Source organism: Conger conger, chromosome 12, assembly GCF_963514075.1.
Source record: "Conger conger chromosome 12, fConCon1.1, whole genome shotgun sequence".
NCBI lineage: Eukaryota > Metazoa > Chordata > Actinopteri > Anguilliformes > Congridae > Conger > Conger conger.
Window position 1 is genome coordinate 34945637 of NC_083771.1, and position 15062 is coordinate 34960698.

Genomic DNA, 15062 nt, shown 5'->3' on the forward strand with positions numbered 1-15062 from the left:
AGCATCATGGCACACAGCAGAAGAGCTCTACTCTACTTGTCTTTCCCAAATCCTGGGGGACAACATAACCCCTTGTTGCCGTAATCAACAAAATAAATAACCTCAGACTGTCCTTTTCGATTTTCCACTGCACACAGATTGCATAGAGAAGGAAGTTAGGATGTTATTTGATGTAGTTTCTCTTCTTTATTTGATGTAGTTTCTCTTTCTCTTTTGCAGAGCAGCGACGTAATTTTTTTTGTCTTTTTATTTTAGTCGTTATAATTGACGATGATTGCGTCAAGGTTACCCGCAGAAGGTAACTCAGAACTTGCTCTTGTTCCTCAGTTTTTCGATGTGATACCGACCAGTGAGAAGCCGCTTGGGGAGCAGGAGTGGTACCACGGGGCCATTCCCAGGATAGAGGCCCAGGAGCTGCTCAAACAGCAGGGGGACTTCCTGGTCCGAGAGAGCCATGGCAAGCCCGGAGAATACGTCCTGTCGGTCTTCTCCGACGCACAGCGACGGCACTTCATCATCCAGTTCGCCGATGTAAGTGCTTAAAACTGCGCTTTCCAGAATACTATACAAACAATCTGTTAGCTTTACATAAACAAAGGTCCTTAAGATGAATTGCAGCCTCTGAGTTTCCTTGAACAGTCGGCACTGTAAGTATGGCAGTTCAGCTTGCTTTTGAGATGCATTGGGCTGTCTTACCCACATCCACCTTTATGGCAGTGTGACACACGGCTACTGTAGCCCACTTGATGTGACATCCCTGTTTCTGAAGGATCGAAGCTGGAATTTCGATCTGGAATTTGTACAGATTCCTCACTGAGAAAATAATTGCCCTATTTGAGGACAGCAGAAGCGAGAATCTAGATGATGCACAAAGCCATTTATTCAGCTTAATGCTCGGATTTTCAGCCTATGGTTGCTATAGAGCTTCTGTCATTTTGAAATTCATTCCACATATGAAATATTTCAGCCTTTTACCTCCATTGTAATGCAATGTATTCCTGTCATGTGAAAGCATGCTTTGCATGGAAAGTGTGAGCTGTAACCAGGTGAAATTATAATATTACACCCCTGTGTTCTCTAACCTTTCTCTTTGATTTTCCCAGAATCAATATCGATTTGAAGGCACTGGATTCCCAACTATTCCCCAGCTTATTGAACACCATTACACTACAAAGCAAGTCATCACCAAGAAGTCTGGGGTTGTGCTGTTAAACCCAGTCGTCAAGGTAAAGCCTCATCATGTTCCTCTGTAATTGATGTGTCTGTGGGCTATCTCACTGTACCTCCAAATTGTGATTCATTCAGCCCGCTAAGCCCGGTGCACGTTGCGTTCTGTAGAAAACGAAAAGCCACTCCCATTTTCCCAGTGGTCTTTAACCTTTTGGTATCGTCTGTAATTGTAGCTCAGTTTCTATTACCAGCACCCTCTCAAGCAGAGCACTGTCTTGGCTTGTCATGGCGGTCATCCAGGAATGCGATTCGTTTAAAGCGAGGCCTCATCTCAGCATTGTGCAATTGCCTCTTTGTCTTGTTTTATTCTACACTATCTGTTGATTTAGACCTGTGTGAGCATTGAGTGTTTTTGTTGCAACACTTCATTCCTGAGTGGCTCACTGGAGTGGAGATATGACTGGACCCTTAAGGCCCTCAAAGAAAAGAAGGTTATTTTCAGTCTTCTTCAAATTTGAATAACATTATTGAAACAGGGAGCAGGCAGTATCTTCAATTTTTTGTCGTTAACTGTAATACACAGTCGTAATGTCGCTTCTTCACTGCATTATTCGATTCTGTATTTTAGAAGGCCCTGAACCTCCCCAAAGTTTAAATGCACTAAAAGCTCATTCCGTTATTAATCATATTCAACTATTAAGCAAACTTTATAGTTACTCATTTAAGATTAATTCACATATTACTGATTTGCATTGTCATTCAGTCAAAAAGTCATACACTGAAGAATACTTGAAAATGGGTGCAATGTCAGAATATGAAATTTTGTTATTCCTGTTTTTGCTGTTATTATAAGATCATTGTTTAATTTGCTAGGTGGTGTTCTACCAGCTGGGTGCTTTTCTTAGGAATTTCTCTACCAAAGTCTGTATTACATCCGTTTAGGATGTTCAGACAGTGAGTAGCCTACTGTTTGTCAGCACTCACCCTATGCCTCAAAGGTAAATATCAGCTCATGACATCCTTCAAAGGGTATTTTTTCTCTTGTCAGGCAACTCATCATCTTGCCAGTGGGTTGCTAAGGTGTGAAGTTCTCTTCGGTCTGATCCCCGGCTTTGCGGAGGATTTCTGCTTTGGTTTCGTGCCTCTGTTCTCCCCTCTCCCCATCGCAAACGGGATTCTTCAGAGCGTGTTCGCTCCTGTCAGGCTCATTCCCGCCACTCATCCGCAGCGTGTGCTGAGCGTGCGCTTGCATCAGCGCGATTACGACCCGGCAGCTCGGAGATTGGCTTTCAGCATGACGGGGCACGCCCTCACACAGCACACGTATGAGCGTGTTTTGTGTGCGTTTGGAGGCCCCGTGGTGCGTTACTTCATTACACTGCTCAAAGTGCTTGGTGCTCTGTGCAGCCACCAGGGGTTCCATCTGACCTCATTTTGAGGGACGCAGGGAGATTAATGCCCTGTTTGTGTGTCGTGGTTACTTTGTGTGTGATGCTTGTTAATGCTTTGGGATAGGCACATTCTTTGTTAAGAAAATGAGGTTTGTTCATGGTGTTTGGTGTAATCTCCTTTTTTATGCTGCTTCTTGTTCCGTGTACAGTTTCTGTATGAGCTCTGCTTGTAGATCAGTCTCTGTATTTTTCATTTTGAGAGTGAACTTTAAAATGGCACGCGCACATTGATTCCTTTCTACCATTCGCCTTCGAGTGCCAATTCAGAGGCTGGAGTGGTACACCAGGCTAAGAAATTATTTCCGTTCTCTCGTCGAGCCAATTCATTCTTGTGAGTTAGTTTCACTCACTGTCTCCCATGATGCTGTGCTTTCCACATGACCTGCCTCAACACGCAGGTAGGTCACCCCTCCACACATTTTTACCCTGTATGAACCTAGCCGTTGCTGAGCAGATCTGTGCTGGTGGACACGGCTCGATCCACTTGTGCATTACACTCGAAACAGTTAGCCTGTAGCAACGCAGGACACTCCAAATGCCATCGACGACACAGGAAAAGGAGATGATGTCAATGTTCAAGAACCTTTAGGCCGTTCTTCGCTTGAGGAGATTTGTATATGGCTTCAGGTTTCTGGTAAACACCCTGCTTTCCATCACAATTCCAGCTTTGTCACAGAATGCGACATGAAGCTGCTCACATCTCGGCTGATGGCACGAGGCCAACACACGCAGCATTTCTCAAATATCACAGATCGACCCTCCGTTCATCTATTTTTAGTTCATCTACCCCTTGGCTCTTTTTCTGTTTTGTTTTTCCGTTTTTTGAGCTGACATCCGAGAACAGAAAAATGGAATCTTCTATGAGGAAAAAGACAAAGAGGTGGAATTCAGGGCATTTTATGAGGGCTAGGTAGCCTGAAGTCATTAGAAATTGTGAGTGGATATACTGTATACTGTAGCAAAATGTAGAAAAAAAAAAAAAAAAAACCCATAAATGTTTAAATAATGGAGAAGGTATTTAGAATGTTTCAGGTTCAGAAATGTAAATATTTGCTTTAAAACAAATACTTGCTTTAATTGTTAAGTTAAAGGCAGTAGTCATTTCATTTATATTTCAACACACCCTCAATTTCACCGTGTCTCAGCCAGAACTCGGAACACAATGGGTTGCATGTCAACATTCTGGGTTTTCTTTTTTCTTTAAATTCATGCCCTTGCGTTTGTGTTATGCAAATGAATAATGGAACCGATCTGCATGTGTTTGAAGTTGTTCCCCCACGGACAATTCACAGAACTTGTGCATTCAGCACCTTGTTTTCTGAAGCCATCCTTGGCCAAAAAGACATGGACCGTAGCCACTTTAATCTAACTTATGCGTTAAAGCCTTCCTGTCTTTGCCCGAAGTGTATGGCACAGCGCAGCTTTACGGATGACAAACTCGCAGCTCTGAGTACAGTGACTTCTCCGGGCTCGATGAGTCATGCTTGGCGTTTTGCGAGATGGCTGGACAAGCTGTGACAACATTGTTTATATCTGTTGGAGTTTTTTTAGGACTGCTTTGTTTATTTGTTTATTTATGTTTTTGTAGGCTTTTTTTATCTATGCATTGTGCCTGTTTAGATTTTAGGGAGAACCTTTTGCATCATAAGCATGTGATAAACCATTCACCTGAAACTGAAAGAGGAAGTTAAATCTTGTACATTTAAATTTACTTGATGGTGTAGAGTTAATGCTACCCGGAGGTGGACATATGGATAGATTAGTTTTGGTGTTATTCAAAATTATAAACATGAATATCAGTTTGTGATTATTTTCTTCTCAGGTTGCATGCACCAAAGGAATTTTTTTATTTTCTTGATAAATAAAAGTGCAACCTATGGAAACATGAAGTTGCTGTACACACTGTTTTAGAGTTGCTTCATGTGTATTTTCTTGGGTCAAAAACCCTGACTGCCCCAATACCGCTGTTAAGCTGGCATATCCTTGACAAGCTAGCATACACTTAGCGCAAATGCACAACAGTGACCTGGACTATATTTGCATTAAGCTAAATTGGGAAATCGCTGTGCAGTTCAGGACCATCGACAGCACTCAAACATTTTTGAGCTTGTGTGGAAAAACAGGTTCAGGTTGGGTCATTTGAATATAATAATGTCGCTGTAGCCCATAAAACACTGGGAAGAACAGCCAGTAAATGTATTAATGTACCATATTATTTGCCCAAAAAGAGCAAAAGCACCGGTACAGCGGCCTCGATGCCACCTAAACACCAGTTAAATGTAATAAGAATTCTTACTGCCCCCCCCCCCCCCAAAATAACAACATGTGATAAATACTGTGCTATATTAATGTTTCAATGCAACCAACAAAAATCATTTACTGATTTAATTAAAAATCAATTTCCTCCAAATCAATGTTTCACAATTATTGGCACCCTTAAAGATTATTGTAAATAACACTTACCAAAATTAAACCAGGTATTAAATTCCACTTATTTAAATGTATCTATGTGTTAAGGAACTGTATTGAGTGATTACATCACTTCCTGTTTCACTAGGGTATAAAAATGAGGTAACACATATGCAATATCCCTTTGTCATCCAACACCATGAAGAAAACAAAAGAATTGGCAGTTCAAAAGAGGCAGATGGTCGTAGACCTTCATAAACGTGGTAATGGCTACAAGAAAATTCACAAACGATTGAATATACCACTGAGCACTGTCAGAGCAATTATAAAAAAGTTCGAAAGATATGGAACTGTTGAAAATCTCATGGGTAGAGGACGCAACTGCATCTTGCCCCCCAGGATACTGAGGAGAATGGTGAGAGAAGCAATAAAATCCCCAAGGATCACAGTGAAAGAATTACAGGTCTTGGTGGCATCTTGGGGTCACCAGGTTTCAAAAAGCACCATCAGACGCCACCTCCATAACCACAGCCTCATTGGAAGGGTTGCCAGAAGAAAGCCTTTTCTGACCACAAGACACAGAAGAAAGTGCTTGGAGTTTGCCAAACGTCATTTACATTATGACTGGAACATGGTTCTCTGGTCAGATGAGACGAAAATTGAACGTTTTGGTCCGATACAGCATCGGTATGTTTGGCGTAGGAACAGAGATGCATACAAGGAGAAGCACCTCATACCCACAGTGAAATATGGTGGTGGGTTGGTCAGTCATGTTTTGGGGCTGTTTTAATTCCAGAGGTCCAGGGGCACTGGTTAGGATTGATGGCATAATGAATTCCAGCAAGTATCTGGCAATTTTGGCTGAAAATCTGGTTTCCTCTGCCAGAAGTCTGGGACTTGGTCGTAGGTGGACTTTCCAACAAGACAATGACCCAAAACACACCTCAGAAATGGTTCCGTGACAACAAAATCAACGTTCTGCAATGGCCATCTCAGTCACCAGACCTCAATCCAATCGAAAACCTGTGGGCTCAGTTGAAGAGGTCAGTTGATAAGCACAAACCCAAGAACGTGAAGGATCTTGAAAGGATATGCAAAGAGGAATGGTCCAAAATCCCTCCAAATGTGTTCCTTAATCTTGTCAAAAATTACAGGAAGAGACTCCATGCTGTTATCCTTGCCGGAGGTGGTTGCACTGAGTACTAGGTGAAGGGTGCCAATAATTCTGAAACCTTGATTTTGTTGAAATTTATTTTTTATGAAATGATTGTTATGATTTTGGTTGTTTCCATTGAAACATTAATAAAGTACAGTATTTGGCACATGTTCGTGTATTACCTTTCTCTATAATTATATTATTATAATTTTTTTAAGCCTTGATTGTGCATTGCTGGTGAGGGGTGCCAATCATTCTTGAGCCCACTGTAATGCTTTACGTTGCGAATGCAACCTGCCTGTTAGAGGCTCAACATTTTAATGCCTGATCACTCTGTCTCTCTGTCTCTCATGCGCACAAACAGGCATGCGCACACACTTCCAGATGTCTGCCCATAAGTTTAATAATATATATAATAATAATAATAATAACAACTTGTCCAGGGCTTTTCAGTATTAGCTTGGTGTATGATACTTATCACAATGTTATAATGAATGTTCTTTAGTTAGTCATAGATTTGGATGTGCATCCTCAATTGTCTTGATGGTATTTTACATAATTGTATTATAATTGTTAATGTCATTATCAGTGCTTTGTTAATGGCTGTTGTCATTAGCACAGTATTAGACCTAAAGAAACTGAAAAAGCTAAGTGCTTTTAAATGGTTTTCTGGAAAGCATTTGGCTATTTTCTCATAAAATGGTGGTGCTTGGCTAGTGGCCTCCCTGTTTGGTGAGGAAGGTGATTTGGGTGCCATCACAATTTAATGATGCAAAGGATTGGCCTCCCGGATGGTGTTGCTGCACCCTGTACACTGCAGTCAAAAGGCCGTTTATGAACCTGGGTCATAATGGATGGGATGCTGCTGTTTTTTTCTGTTAGTCTTGTACTACGCTACACTAATGACGGAAGGAAATTGTGTATTTTCATTAGTGAGTTTCCCCTAGAACAGGCTTTTTACATTTTTTGCAGTAAATTGGTAAATGAAGAATAATCTCTTTGGAACATAAAAGCACTTTTTTTTTTTCTGAATATAGGTCGGTAGGTTATTTGGGTCAATATAACACTGAAATGCTTTATTATGTTAGGCTATATTCTCACTGCATTTCCCGCTCTTTTTAAAGCCAATTTTGGATCTCATTCTTACAGTATTTTTTGTGGGCCTGTTAGTCTGTAACATCTGAGTATTACATCTGTGTGGTTCTTCTGTATTTGCCATAACTAACTGGATTATTCCCAGAATGGATTTTTGGTGTAAGACATGGCTAATAAGAATTTATTTTTGACTCTGTGCGATACCAGGTAATAGTGTTAGATTTTGCTTTGTGCGTAATTAATGAATTGGATATAATAACGTGAACAAATGGTCTGTTTGCAGCAGGTAATGGATACCTGATAAATAGAATCCCATGTAGAAATCCCATGACCAGTCTCACTGGCAGTAGGACACGGCTTCTGCATTTTTCTATCGCGGAAATTAATTAAGAGTCATTTTCCGGCAGATTTCACTCTGTTTCTGTGATGGGTTCCATTTTGTCAAAACCTGAATGGAGTGTGCCAACAGTTTCATTAACTCAACCAAGGAGAAACTTGCGGGCTATTGAAATGTTGAAAGGCCCCACTGTGATGGAAAGTGCTCTCTCTGGATGGGAAAGGGGGGAGATAAATATCTTATTTAAGGTGCCGTGAATTAGAATGACTCGACACTGTCAGGTCCCCCCCCTTCAGGCTGCAGCCTTGAAACCGCATTGAAAACGCATTGAAATCTCGAAATGAAAAAGCCCATTCTCTCACGTGGTGTCAGTGCCCACAGTTCTTTTTGTGTGAGATTTGAATCTTCTTCGCTTGGCGGGGGGAAATTGCGCTGGATCCACGTTCATGTCTGAAATAACCCTGACGCTTGTTATTTGAATTTCATTTGAAATTACCCTGCGTCCCCAATGCCGACAGGGAGGGATTTGTGTGGATATGGCCGGAGTTTCAAACTATTCCATTCTGGCTGTGCGCAATTCCTCTCCTTCTCCATTATTATTATTCTATTGTTAGCAAAGTATTGCAGCTCTCTGTGTCGTCCTAAATGATAAAGGATTCGTGATAACTTATGCACACTGTTTAGTCCAGGGCTTATTGTATTTCACGGTATTATCCCAGGTTTTAGCAGTCTTTTATTAATCACCATCATATTGATACTTGCCTGCCTCATGCAATAGGCAGTAATGCCTCCAATAGACTTTTCTGTCAGGTGTAATGACTTCGCTTAGTCCTTGCTTCAAGGATAAAAAGACTGTGCTTCACTAGTAGTAGTTGTTGAAATACAGTATATTGAAAGACCAGGATGCATTTTCAAGCATAGTGGCAATGAACAATAAAATTACATAAAAAAATATTTCCATTTTCATGATAATGTTGGAGATCCCATCACATGAGGACTTTCAGTACTGAACTAAATACCTACACTCTTTATGCAACTGTGTTACACTGTAGAACAAATATCTCAAATTTAGATTTGAAGATTGCTATGGTTACAGCACTGTTAATAATGTTCTGGAAAACCAAACTAATATCTCGGTGTGTCGGATGCTACGTCTTGAGCACAAATGTCAGATTAATAATCCGTTACTCACATGCAGAACCTGGAGTGGCAGGTCAGAGGTGCAGAGGCACGTGTGTTTTTGGCAGCAGTGGAAGGCCAGCGTGCGGTCCTGGCGCTTCATCGTTCTGTTCAAACCAGGCCCGTCACGCCTGTGACGCCAGCCGGCAGGCTGAGTAATGCTCACATGCGAAGCTCCAGCATGGCTTTCGCCCCTGGCTGAAATGTGAAAAACAAATGATTAACATCGGGCTAATGGCAGAGTCGGCACGGGTAATGTGACCGTCATCAATGTCACGCGGCCTGGATGTCACCTGCGTAGTCTCGCCAGTGTGGAGCTGACGGCGTGGCCGGACGATTATGGGGGCTCTGTCCAGTATCCTATATGCACGTCTCCATCTAGAATCGCCATCTAAAACCATCGGTGGCTGAAAGAATTATATCCTACACTGGTCTCATTTTTGCAATGCAGGAATATGAGGGCACAATGATACACGATTGCTTGTGTAAACTTGTTCATTGATGCATTAAAATGTAATTGTTGTCATTGCCAGTCAGGGGTGCCAATAATTCTGGAGGCCATTTATTCACTGTATGCATTTCTACCTTAAAGAGGTCTATTCTAAGCAGAAGATTACCTTGGGAAGAGCACATCTTCTTTCAGAATCCTCCAGTAGCTTGTATATTAGAAACTCACACTGGCGAGATGGGGTTTTCAATGCGATGGTTATTTCCGTTTCTATAAAGTGACTCAATGTACCATGCATCTCAGGCCATCACTGCTTTCTGCCTCTTTCCACTTTTCCCCAGCTCAAATCAAACTCTCATCATGTCCAGGATATTGCTTGTCCTGTATTTGAATATGTCAATTCTGCGGTTTCGTGTCACAAGGATGCAGTCGTGTTCTCGGAGGCTGGAAAAACACATGGCGACAAGAGCAGGAATGAGCCAGTCCACTTCAGCTTGTACATTAATAAAGTTTGGACAAAACGCCTGGCTGCCATACTTAAACGACACTGTTTTTCGCACATTGTTTGTTTGTAGAATTATTGTGTAGCTGAATAGGTCTTCAGTACTGTGGCCCACGGCTCCGTGTCATTCACAAAAATATATATATTTTAACATTCTCTGATAGAGAATCCTCAAACAGAGATTTCCTTTTGTCAATTACTGTTTCTACTGAATTACTAATTGGCATCCAAGTGGCATTGGATGTTTAGGAACCAGTAGCTGCCAGAGTGGTGTCATTTAAAGAATCCGTTTCAATGGTATGCCTGATATTCACTTTCATTCCTTTGGCTGTAGTTAAAATGCATTCTGTTGAAATTTTCTCTTTAATTAAAAATGAGCTCCGAAGGGGAGCGGGCTCTTGTGTTTGCTTTCCGTTTCCCTCTGTGTTTGCATTCTGCGTTCCTCTGGGCCTTTTTCTCGGTATTACTATTCACTCCAGATAACAAAATGGCAGGGATTAGCCTTGGTACCACGAAGTGTTGTGACAAATTGTAATTGCAGAACGGGGGGTGTTTGTTGAAAGATGGAAGCATGTAGAAATGGAACCCTGCATACCCAAGGCATGCATACTTGATCACAAACCAACCCGCAAATCCAGAATGCTCTTGGTCTTTTTGAGTTAAGCGGGTGTGTTTCTGAAAGGCCAGCCATGTGCAGTGTATGAAGTGTAGCTATGTTTAGCATTTTAATTGATGAAATTCACAACCTTTTTCTGAGATCACCAATGCTCTCTTTCTGCTTAATGATGTTCCGAATAGTCTGTTTCAGCAAGCCTACTGGTTGGCCTATGTCTCTGGCTGTTTTTTATTTTTTTATTTTTTTATTATTATTATTATTATTATTTCTCGGCCTCATAATGGCTTCCTTTACTGTCAGTGGCACAACTCTGGTCTTCATGTTTGAAAATGCAGATAATAGACTTAGAATCATGGCAAGATACTGTATCCTATGTATAGTAAGGGATGTAATTCCAGCAGGGATAATCCAATATGTATGCAAATACCCTTAAATTAAACGCCACAGTCTGCACTTTAACATCACATTAATGGTTCCATTTATAAAGTAATGTACTGGAGTACAGAGCCAAAAGAACAGAAATTGTACCATTGTCCAAATACTTTTGGCCTGCACTGTATATTTAATTTTATATTTATTCATATTTTATCTGACTACAGCGGTATTCTTGTGAGATAAGTGCTTAGAACACAACGTTTAAATGTTAGTTAAGCTGCTATGAAGCTTGTAGCACATACGTTTTATTGCAGCTCCTTTTGAAGCATTCTTTTTTTTAACGCAATTTAAAATATGAAATATTCCAAATGTTTTCTAATCGTAGTAGCAGGTACTTTCAAAGTGCCTGATTTAAAAGCCTACTGAGTTGAAAGGTGGAAGTGCAGAGAATTTAGTGCTAAAGTAGATTTCAGAATCTGTCAGAAAAAAAAATCCTGCACACAGTTGGTGAATAATTGCGAGTGAGCACTCATGTTGTAGACCCATTCATTTTACGAGATGTCTGGAATGGTGGCATTTAGTAATGGTTGGAACCCTCTGGTTTAGAGGCGGAAATCTTACAGCAGAAACTCTCAAAATAATAATTTGATACAGCACTATAAATAGTTTCCTGGCTTCTTCAAAGTAACCCGGCAGGAAGATATATTTAGATCGCTTGTCTGAAATCACTCCTTGGAGAATTCAATTGGAAGAGTGGATACCTTCTATAAGACCCGGGAACAAACATGGCACCGTTTTTTAATTTTGTGAATTGTTTTTGTGTAATGTTAATATCAATGATACTGATCTGTAGTTGGGGAGAAAAAGGAAGAAGATAAGTACATAATCTGGTTGCATAATTACATGCAGAGGACAGTTATATCTACTTCATGCAATACTTCTGTGAAATAGTTATTGTTATGGCAAGATTGCTGGTATTGCTATTGTACCACAATAGCAATGGTGCCATTCTCAGGTACCCAAGATACGATTTTTATTGAGTGTGTTTGCCACATTTTACATCAAATTTTTATCACTTGAATACATTTTTTTACATTTTCTTCTGCTTTAGCCATTAGCTCAGGCTGCCTGTGGAAGTTAGCTCTGGCCTGGGAGTCTCCATACATGCTGAGTATTTGGCACTTAATCAGTCATAGTATTTAAGGAATTTTCATGACGGGACATTATGTAGAGCATTGCATGATGTGCTCTACATGCACAATGCATTAGTTGTGTAAGAACTGATCGGAGGAATTGCACAATCCATGAGCATATATTGGATTTAAATTGTTCTTGGCACTCACTGATATCCCCAACAGTCTCAGTTTTGCAGTGCTGGTAATGGTAGATGGTCTATTCAGACTGGTGTTAATTTACATTTACTTCACTCCAGGAACTCTCATACATAGTGACATAGTGCCGGGGTGGTCACTCTCAGATGGTGAGCAGTCTAGACAAGACCAAGTCATTTTTTTTGGAGTTCAAGGAGTAAATCAAGACCAGGTCCATAAAATGAGAAATTAGAAAAAAACAACAAAAGGGGGGCAGAGATTGAGCAGAAAGGGATCCGGAGAATTGGGAGGGGAGCTCACATGGTGGCCCTGTGGCAGAAGGGGTCTCTCAGGCCTGAGAACCAGGCCTTTTCAAGGAGCCCACCCATTGAGACAGTGGGCAGCAGCTGCCTGGACTAGCAATGAGCCCCAGCTGCCTGCGTGCCTGTGAGTGGGGCTGGCTCAGACACCTGACGTGGCCCTGTACGCACGATTCGCCCTTCCTGCTCGCCTCTCACCTACCCTGCCATCATTTATTCATCCCCCCAGCAGCGAGTTCAGGGCTCAGGCTCTCGAGAAGGATCTTCTGATGAATTATGTAGAGCTAAAATTAATTTGAGAAGATGCTCATTTCTAAAAGGCTGTGAATTGTTCATTGTGCATAAATTGCGATACATGTATTCGGTTATTTTTATGGAGGATTATTCTATTCGTTTCTCAAATTTCTTGCTTTTCTGTATTTGTGGGGCTTTTCTCCCTAAATCTTCGCAAAAGGAACATACACAGCCAGTGAGCCACTTTGTGTAAGCTGTATGGCTAGTTTAGGCTCGGACAGTTGTTTGAATGAGCCTTGGAACACATTTTTGGAGTGCGATTGAGTCATGCCGAATGACTTTTCAGTGTGATCATCAGTGGTAGGTGAGATTCATTCATCTTGGCCGAAATGGGGGCACCACACACCTCCCAGCCTGCCCCTCTGGGCCAGCCCTCCTCTGAGGGACTGAGGCCTTATCGAGGCTCATCCACACCAGCGCTCAGAAATGCACTTGCCTTTGCAGTGGGCATGGATCTCGGTCTGTGCTCGTGTCTTAGCCTGTGCGCATTACGCTGATTAAGTGGCTGTGAATCAGTGGCATCTGCCGTTTTTGGGTAAAGCTGTGCAGTTTGTTTACTGAGGAAGCCTACTGATCAAACACGTTAACAATGGAGCCAGCTCCAGCTTTTTCAAACTCAAAACTGGGAGATTTCTCGGGTATTATGGTCATATCATGTCGTACCATGCGATCATGTCACAGCCATTAGTAAATGGATCAATAAGGCAACCACTCTTTAATCCTTAAGAAATAAGGTTTTTAAGGTTTCTTTAAAAAAAAAGAACATCCCCAACAAGGTATTGCGGTGTTACATTTCCGTATCCTTAATTTCAGTTCTCCTGTTTTTCAGGATAAGAAATGGATTCTCAATCATGAGGATGTTATACTTGGAGATCCACTTGGCAAAGTAAGTACTGCTGCAGTCATGAGCAATTTAATTGGTTGTTACTGTGTAGATGGAAGCACTACCCAATGGTAAACTAATTAACAGTTGGCACTTGGGACATAAGATGTTTCGCAGCTCGTTTGCTTGTTTCAGTAGGCTCTGTTGCTATTTCCCAGATTTTAAAAGCCACATATCCTTCCTTTTATTTGCCTTCTCAGTGTTATTTCTGTGATCGTGCTCAGCGCTGCTGTGTTGTGTGACTGTGCAATTATCTATAGTTTATTTTAAAACTTGGACTGGGATGTACAGTATGTAAGCATGTGTAGGTATTACAGAGTAAAAGCAAGGTATCCATCTCGTGTTTCCCTCCAGGGTAACTTTGGGGAGGTTGTCAAGGGAACACTTAGAGATTCAAAAACTCCAGTGGCTGTGAAAACCTGCAAAGAAGACCTTCCACAGGAGCTGAAGATCAAGTTCCTGTCGGAGGCCAGGTGGGCTGTCATTTTTATTTATTACCTCACCTCACTTCACTGGTCTTCTTAAAAACAGACTGTGTGAAATTGCTGTCACCGATAATGAGTGGAATTGCATGTGCTTGCAAACTGATTCTGATTGGTGGACATGGCTCGCTGCCATCGGTGACGTCTCGGCTTCGAGCCGTTGCTGCGGGGACTAATGCCTTTGGCTCGACAGTGGGACCCCCGGCGAAGTATGTTCCAGTGTGATGAACGGTGTGAGCTTTTTTCACAGTAGGGCAACAGCTGCTGTCTCTGGCTCCTCATCGGAAAGGGGCAGTTAGACGGTGTTCCCACTTTTTGAGGTTATTGAACATAAAATGACACAATGGAAGAAAAAAAAAATAAGGATAGATTGACAAATACAGAACTACGATCTATGGCAATTTATGGGTAGCACTTTACATTAATGTTCCATTAAGTAATATGTTTTAATCTACTAACTATTTACCAAATCATGTACCATTTTCTTCCATGTAAACTCAATGTCATCAAATGTGATTTGTTCCCTTTTGGTCTTAATGTTTGAATAACAAATGCAGGCAGATAAGCAAGGTATTGGACAGATACAGTTTGCCAATGCATCCTAGTAATGCCTGAGCATGGTTGTTTTATATTTTAAAGTTGAAAATCCTGCATAGTATGCCTAAAGCGCCTACATTTACAGATTTTTAACCATGTTTGACAGTGAACCGTTTAGAAATGTGCTGCTAAAATGAGTTCTATAATGGAAAAAACCCAATAAAGGTGATGACATTTCCTCATCCAAAATTGAATAGACCATGGGCGCACAGTGATTGAATAGAATGATTCTTTGTGTTGCATGAAAACCCCTTTAAACCTGAATCATCTCTAGGTGCGTAGTTTTAAAAGGGCATGCAGACAAGACTATTCCTCTTGAACTTTGTGCCTGTTTTAGCAGTATGACTTGAAACGACTTACAAATGCTCTTCCATTTGGAAAATAGTCTCAGATTTTGTTATTTTGTAAATGCAAGCTGTGTCTTTTGCTCTATTGATA

The 15062-nt window shown here is 41.2% G+C and overlaps 1 protein-coding gene across 1 annotated transcript in view; it reads left to right on the forward strand.

Annotated features, from left to right (window-relative positions):
• fer (fer (fps/fes related) tyrosine kinase) overlaps positions 1-15062 on the forward strand; it is a 77965-nt gene that overhangs the window by 34973 nt on the left and 27930 nt on the right. The window contains exons 11-14 of the mRNA XM_061263217.1: positions 328-531; positions 1104-1226; positions 13492-13548; positions 13900-14018. Coding sequence (XP_061119201.1) covers positions 328-531; positions 1104-1226; positions 13492-13548; positions 13900-14018 — 503 coding nt within the window. The remainder of the gene's footprint in view (positions 1-327; positions 532-1103; positions 1227-13491; positions 13549-13899; positions 14019-15062) is intronic.